Genomic DNA, 7,340 nt, shown 5'->3' on the forward strand with positions numbered 1-7,340 from the left:
TGTTCCTATAATGGTGTTGAGTATAGACGGGGGAGAGCCATGTACCAAAAGGTTTTCATTAGAAAAAGTGTCCAATTTGGCCAAGAAATCTACTCATGGGTTACCTTCGAAGAGAGAGTGGATCGTATTTTTGATGTCTTGAATTTAAACAATGTGTTTGTTATCTTCGAAGAGAGAGTGTGAGTGATTTTGATATGGTCGTTATGTGGATCGTATTTTTGATGTCTTGAATTTAAACAATGTGTTTGTGATAGTTGTTAATGTTGAGTTTCAAGTGTGAATGTATTAAAGTCTATATCGATTATGAATGGAGATAATATTAGGTTTATAAAAGAGGTGATATATACTCCAATTGTCTTAAGATTTTGAATGGATATGTGGCGGCGAAGTCTCTTAGATCCTTAATGTTTGCCTCAACTACATTTTCGGACCTTGCTCTCCGCCTACTAGGTCCTGAAAGCCCTCATCCTTAGTGATTAAGGGGAAAAAACTTTGTCCGAAGGATATTCGAGGAGTTAAGAATGAAGTCAAAAAATCTTTTCAGCCAGACGTCAGAGGAGTTGGAGATGATTCCACCAAAATAGGCCCGAGTGGGCATCTTGGAACAACTTTCATCAACATTTATTATAATGCATTTAAGGTTAAATGAGTTATATGTAACGAGTCTCTCAAAATGTACCCATGATGAAGTTTGTTTAAACAAGTGTGAAAAGAATCAGTCATGTTACGAGTCGTTAGGGTAATGCAATAAACGAGGATAAAATCATAGGGCATGAAAATATCAATGAAATCACAATGAAAATCATAGGGCATTGAAGTTAATAAGACGAGAGTATAACTCGACATTACTTTTTGTATTTATGATTCAAAATATCAATGAAAATGGTAGTGTGACACTCTTTTCCCTACTAGGGCATGGAAAGTTTTGATTCAAATCATGAGCAAATTTGAAATTTTGGGATTTTGCGCCAAAAATGTGATTCGATCCTACACCATGTTAGAACAAGATTTGTTCTGATCAATATTTTGTGTTTTGATGATAACATTATATATGAATTTTGTATAAGATAATGTGGTACTCTAATCCTTTGCATTTTTCATTTCAGGAAATATATAAAGAGTATGCACAAATCAGCGCTCAGAAGCAACTGACTCTGGAAGTTCTGGATGGCTTCATCAGAACATGCTCTGGCAAGACATCAGAAGATGATCAAGCAGAATCAAAACATGAAATGAAAGCATCAGAAGAACGAAGTCAGGAGCAGAAGCACTGAAGTTCTGATTGGTATCACGCTCAAGCTCTTCAAAGTCAGAAGACAAGAAGATGCTCTGCACCAAGTTGTTGACTCTGATATTCAAACGTTGTTATCTACAAAATCTGAGTCCAGAAGAAAGTACAAGATGAAAGGCTGAAACGTCTAATCTCTGACTGACAAAAGGAACGTTAGAAGCTACAAAAGGCAAAGTCGGTAAAAGCAGGAAAAGCAAGGCTCGAGGTAGTTGTCAAAAGTGTGAAACATTAAATGCAGAGCTGTACTATTCACGCAAAGCATTAAATGCTCCCAACGGTCATTTCCTCTCAACGCCTATAAATAGAAGTTCTGATCAGAAGCAAAGTAGAACACTTGTGCATAATACTGAAATGCTGTCAAAATCAAATCTCACGAACTTCATCTCCAACCTCACAAACTCTTGTAATATTTAGTTATTGTTGAGCTTAGAACTTAAGAGAAATATCGCTGTTGTGATTACAGCTTTATTAGAAGCAATCTTACTCTTGTAAACATTATTTTACATTGTTTGTAAAAGGTTCGTAGAGTGATCAATTTGTGATCTGTAGACTCTAGAAGACTTAGAAGGTTTCTATGTGGATAACCATTCTAATCAATTGAATTAGTGGATTAAATCATCAGTTGAGGTAAATCACTCTAAGGGGGTAGACTGGAGTAGTTTCGTTAACAACGAACCAGGATAAAAATAATTGTGTTCATTGTTTTTATCTTACAAGTTTTTGAAGTCACACTTATTCAACCCCCCCTTTCTAAGTGTTTTTCAATCCTTCGCACCAGATCTGGAAGAGTCAGGAGCACCAACGGAACCAATGTTCTAAGCCACAAGAGATGGAGACGCAACATATCAACTCAAAACCTTAAGGTTTTAGGTAAATGGGTCGTCTCTATTATAAATCCAACATTTTATTCATTCATAGGCAATGCGGAACTTTAACCACTCACACTTGCACCCAACATATTCAAATCATGGTTTAGTTTGGTTCAAATGATGAATGAAATTTTTGTTTCTTAAATTATTTCAGGATACGAGTCATGATTGAGCGCGATTTGAATCACATGACTAGAATCATGATTCAAATCTCAAAATAAAAGTTTGTGTTTTCTTCTCTTGATTCAAATTATTCTCTCACTAGATTCAAATAATTTTGTTTGTCTCATCTCGAATCAAATAGTCATTTTTACAATTTTTTCTTCTTGTCTCTAGCACATTTAACTACATAATAACCTTTGATGAACTTTTTAATGTTGATTGTTCACACAAAAATCTCTCTCGAATAAACTTTAAGAAAAATATTTTTTAAGTGTTAATCTGTTAAATGAGAAAAGTTATTTTTATGTGAGATTTTATGAAACTTCATCTTCAACTTCAAAACAAAACATTAGTGTTTCTCAACTATGTGTGAGTTCTTGTTTGTTCAACCTCAAACCAAAACATCAATGTGTAGTGTTTGCCGGGTGTGGTTCTCTGCCATTTTGAGATTGTAAGATGTAGAAGGATAGTTTTTACTGCTGGTGTAGTTTTTCTCAGCATATCCTATGCTATTGTTGCTACCGATATGTCTTATAAGCATAACCAATGTTCTATTAATTCTGATATCAACTGCGGAATGATTTTTGTGTGGGTGAACTGTAGAAGTGGCAGAGATGTGATCATATTGCAGGAAGCTTGTTTTTGATGTGGAAAAGTCATGTATCGTTCTGGTAGTAACAGTTAGTGATCTATGCTTTCAGTATTGTTACTGTATCAGGGGCTTGGATAGGAGTTGTATCATGCATACAAAGTAGTAGAGATGGGGGTTGGTCTTGTTTTGTAAAATGCTTTGAAGCTGTTATAGAATGAGTTGTAATTGTAAGTTCTTATGGCATCACTTATGCCTTTATTTAATTAAAGATTTCAATTTTGGCCTTTAAAAAAAAACATCAATGTAATAAAAAATTAGAATATATATTGTACGAGTATAAAACATGATGGATACGAAAGTGTCTGTGTTTGTGACCATGTACACGTTTGCAAGTTTCTATCCCATCCATTAAATATGAGTTCAATTACTATCTTTACTCTTTTTATACTTTTCGCACCACACCAATTTAATCATGTACAAAAATTTGATTAGTAAGTATGTGATTAACAAAATATAATAAGGTGTAAAATAAAATTGCCTAAATATAAATGACTCAGAGGGGGTGGATCTGTTAAACAATGGGGTGTAGAAAGCAACACCCCAACTCAATATCATTTGGTAAAAAGAGCGAGTCAGAGGAAGAAGTAAGAAGAAGAAAAAGATGATCTATCGGAAGTGGAGTCTCCTTACAGGTCCGGTGGCTATCCTCGGCGGCGTAGTAGCAACCGTCGCCGTCGCTAACTTCATCTTGGTCAAGAATGTAATTTCCTCTCTCTCCGTTGTTTCTAACCCTCTTTTGCACTGTTAATTCTCTCTGTTTTATATTTGTTGAAAAGGATTGGTTTTTATGGATTTAAATTCTGATTCATGATCTGGGTCTTCAGGAATCGAATCATTTTCATTCGGGGTGGTGAGGGTTTTCATTATCTCATCTGCCATTGATTCATTGAAAAGATTAGTTTTTGTAGGAAGGTTATACCAAAGAATTGTGTTTGATTTGATTCTTCATTTTATTATGCTCAATTCTATTATTTTCTTTTGAATGTTTTGTCTAGTTTCAGTCGGGAACTATGAAGCACGGACACTCCGAACAAAAATGAATGATCATCGGTGTTCCCTAAGTTATGAATGTTCTTACATTTGAGGCGTGCCTAACTGAATCCTATAAAATTAGTTTAAGGTGGTGGTGGTCCTTGAGGTAGTGTGTTAAGAGGCAAGTGAGGGTCCGATGAACCATCTACTATCGGTTGCAGGATTCACAGGATTCACGTGTTTTGGGCATGAAGTCATTGGATGAGATATGACCTATAAATAATTTTATAAGGCACTTTCGTATGATTGAGATAGGTGAAACTCAAATTTAAAGTAGTCGGTTTTGTAGGATTAAATTAGGTCAAATCCAAACTTTAAAAAGTTGGTTTGGTAGGAATGATTTTGGCACAATCCGAGTTTAAGAAGTGCTGTGTTGGTATCTGAATCATTTATCAGTTGGAACTATATTAGTTGTATACAATATTGTTACGTGATTGAAATTAACTTCTTCTATTGTACTTTTCCAGGATCCATTCACTAAACCAGATGATAGGAAGTTTGGAAATCAACCTGCAACCAAGTAATAGAAAAGATGTCTCAGTGGTTGGTGTTTTTGATGTAATGTTAACATTGATTTATGAGCCGTGTATACGGTTTTTGCAAAACATGCCCTCTTAGTTAATAAATTCTCTAGTGTCAAATGGAGTATGGACTCTGAAGTATGGACCCTAGTTTAGAACAAACCTATAAAAGTTAGAGAACTGGTTCATAGTTCAGAGATCCATACTTGTTCTTTTGTACAACAATGTCGAATGGAAATGTTTAATAATCTTCCATTTCATAAAATAAAATAGACATATATTCATTATAAAAATTATAGTGAAAATGACATGAACTGAGTTTTTGCATGACTGCTAAGGTTTACATATTCTGCTCAAACTGATAAGGTGTCACTTGTATTCTGCATGTTTTGATTATCCTATACAGTTTCATGTACACAATAGATCCTGAATTTCAAATGATCATTGTTGTAACCAGCTACAAAGTTCAAACCTAGGTGATTGATTCAGTGACATTATCAACCATTTACTAGCATTTCCATCACTATATCATTCCATGAGTCAATCGGTCCTGGTAAACACCAATGTAAACAATCATTCTGAACTTTACCATTCTTATCTTTCGCAAATGGCTGAAACTGTCTATAAGGTCCTGGATGTCCATCTGGTCTCAACAACGAAAGAAAAGTCGTGTCCAAAAGTTTCAACTTCACACCATTCTCAGATCCTAACGAAGTAACAGCCTTCTCAAACTCTTCAACTTCAACGCCTCTCATGATAGAATCTACATCTACCATACTAATTTCACCCTCTTTAAAAGGTACAGTTCTATTACAATACCCTCCGCTAAACCATTCACCGTTTTCAAAATGATCCGGCGTGGTAGTCCTAAACAAAACAGTCGCATTATGGCTAGAAATCTTGGTAAAGAAGTCGAAAACAAGTCGAAGCACTTTTCTGTACGCGTAGTCGAACCCTACATCGGTCAAATTCTTTCCGGGGCAGTAATGACAACCGGCCACCGTGTTGTTTTCATGATACACCGCAGATTTGAGAAACCATTTTCCACCACCAATTACAACATAATCAAAAGTGTTGAATTGTTTAGTCCATTGTTTGTCAAGAGTATCAAGATAAAGTTGCACCATTGAAGATGAAACTCCATTCATGTCTTCATGAATAGCTGCTTTAACAAGGAAAGGTGTCCATATTACTGATAATGTGAAGTTATGAGATGGAAATTTCCATATCTTTGATCTATATTCTTTGTCATGGTAAACCTCAACAGCTTGTTCCACCTGTGTCAGAGTAAATCATTGGAAGATTTAACACACATTTTGTAGGACCAATTCTTGAGACATTACATGATGCCACAAATAGATAAAGTTATATATCCTGTATTTGTAGGGACAAAGTTGATGAAACTAAAAATATAGATAAACCAAAACGTGTAAGACAAAACTGAAACAGTGCACAATATTTAATGTATTGTTTTCAGTTGATTAAAAAAGTAGTTTAGTGAAGAACACACAACTTGGTCAAGATTCAAGTTTATGCTGTTTCTGGTTGAAAGTCATGCCATATTCAATGTTGGTAAAACCATTTTGGAAAAGACAGTGGACCAACTATATGTTACTACTTATGAGCACCAGCTGTATTCCATAATCAACAACAGCTTTGTTGACAATGACAAATGCTTTTACCATAGTATTTGTAAATTGTAGTAATTTCTAAATAACAATTGCATGATTGATGCAATGCATTCTATTTACATCAATGAATCACAATTGTAATGCCATGGCAACCGCAATTGTAGTCGTCAGGACTATCTTAGAGGGGTGCAAGACTAGTTATCGCACCAAACTCAAAATTTGACAAAGTTAAATAATTTGTTACTGTGAAACAGTATTAAACTGTGATTAAATATGATCTCTAATTGTTTTATCATAGTCGAACCTTATCTGACTTACAAGGGCTTCAAAAACAAAAAGGACTAGATATGAAGTTGCAAATTGCATATAGCAGACAAGAAAGTTAAGAATACCTGTGAAAGCATACAAAGTAGGGACTGAACATGGTTGCGTGAGATGGAATCCCCAACAAAACCCATTGCTTTATTCCTCATGACACTAAGAAACTTGTTTGCGTTAAACTTTGGCAATTCACACTCTTTTGGGGTCCATCTCCAATAAAGGTACCCCAAATCAGGTTTTCCATTCTTCATACAATTTTGATGAGGTTCAATCACATGACAACTATCATTTGTATACATTGGTTCAGATGAATCAGAAACCCAATCTCCCACAAACAAATTACATTTTCCTGAACCTAAACAACATTCGCATGAAACAAACACAACCTTAATCGACACAATATAAACAATTATTCACACACAACAAAAAATGAAAAGTTTGTTACCATTGAAAGATGTTTGATTCTGAATGTTGAATTGTAATGCATCAGAGTCTGGTGATGACTTAGGAGGAGATGAAACGACAGTGGACACTGTTTGAGGTTGTGGTTTGTGAAACTCTACGAATGATGATAAACTGAATGAATCCCAGAAGAGAAGACGAAAAGCAAGACCCAGAAAGAAAAACAATGCTGCAAATTTGACACAGAAAAGATTGTGATTTTGCAGGGAAAATGGGGTTAGATTTTGTTCAGAGGTTTCTCTGTTTTTGGCCATTTTTGCATCGACAAGAGAACGTTAGAGGGGGTTTAACTAGAAAACAGGGGGGTTGTTGAGGAGTAATTAAGTTGGTTTTATGATAAAGGAAGCTGTTTTATTGATTGTGATGATGTAACACACTCCTCAGTTTCAGACAAAGTAA

General features: G+C 35.1%; 1 protein-coding gene across 1 annotated transcript; it reads right to left on the reverse strand.

The window, feature by feature from the left end:
- Positions 1 to 4,474: 4,474 nt before the first annotated feature.
- LOC131616547 (protein trichome birefringence-like 25) lies at positions 4,475 to 7,340 on the reverse strand. The gene is made up of 3 exons (XM_058887909.1): positions 6,925 to 7,340; positions 6,551 to 6,834; positions 4,475 to 5,804 (listed from the first exon to the last, which is right to left on the reverse strand). Exons 1-3 carry the CDS (start codon positions 7,193 to 7,195, stop codon positions 5,025 to 5,027), a joined length of 1,335 nt encoding a protein of 444 aa, XP_058743892.1. The 5' UTR covers positions 7,196 to 7,340; the 3' UTR covers positions 4,475 to 5,024.

Source organism: Vicia villosa, linkage group LG7 (genome assembly GCF_029867415.1).
Source record: "Vicia villosa cultivar HV-30 ecotype Madison, WI linkage group LG7, Vvil1.0, whole genome shotgun sequence".
In the NCBI taxonomy this organism is placed as follows: domain Eukaryota; kingdom Viridiplantae; phylum Streptophyta; class Magnoliopsida; order Fabales; family Fabaceae; genus Vicia; species Vicia villosa.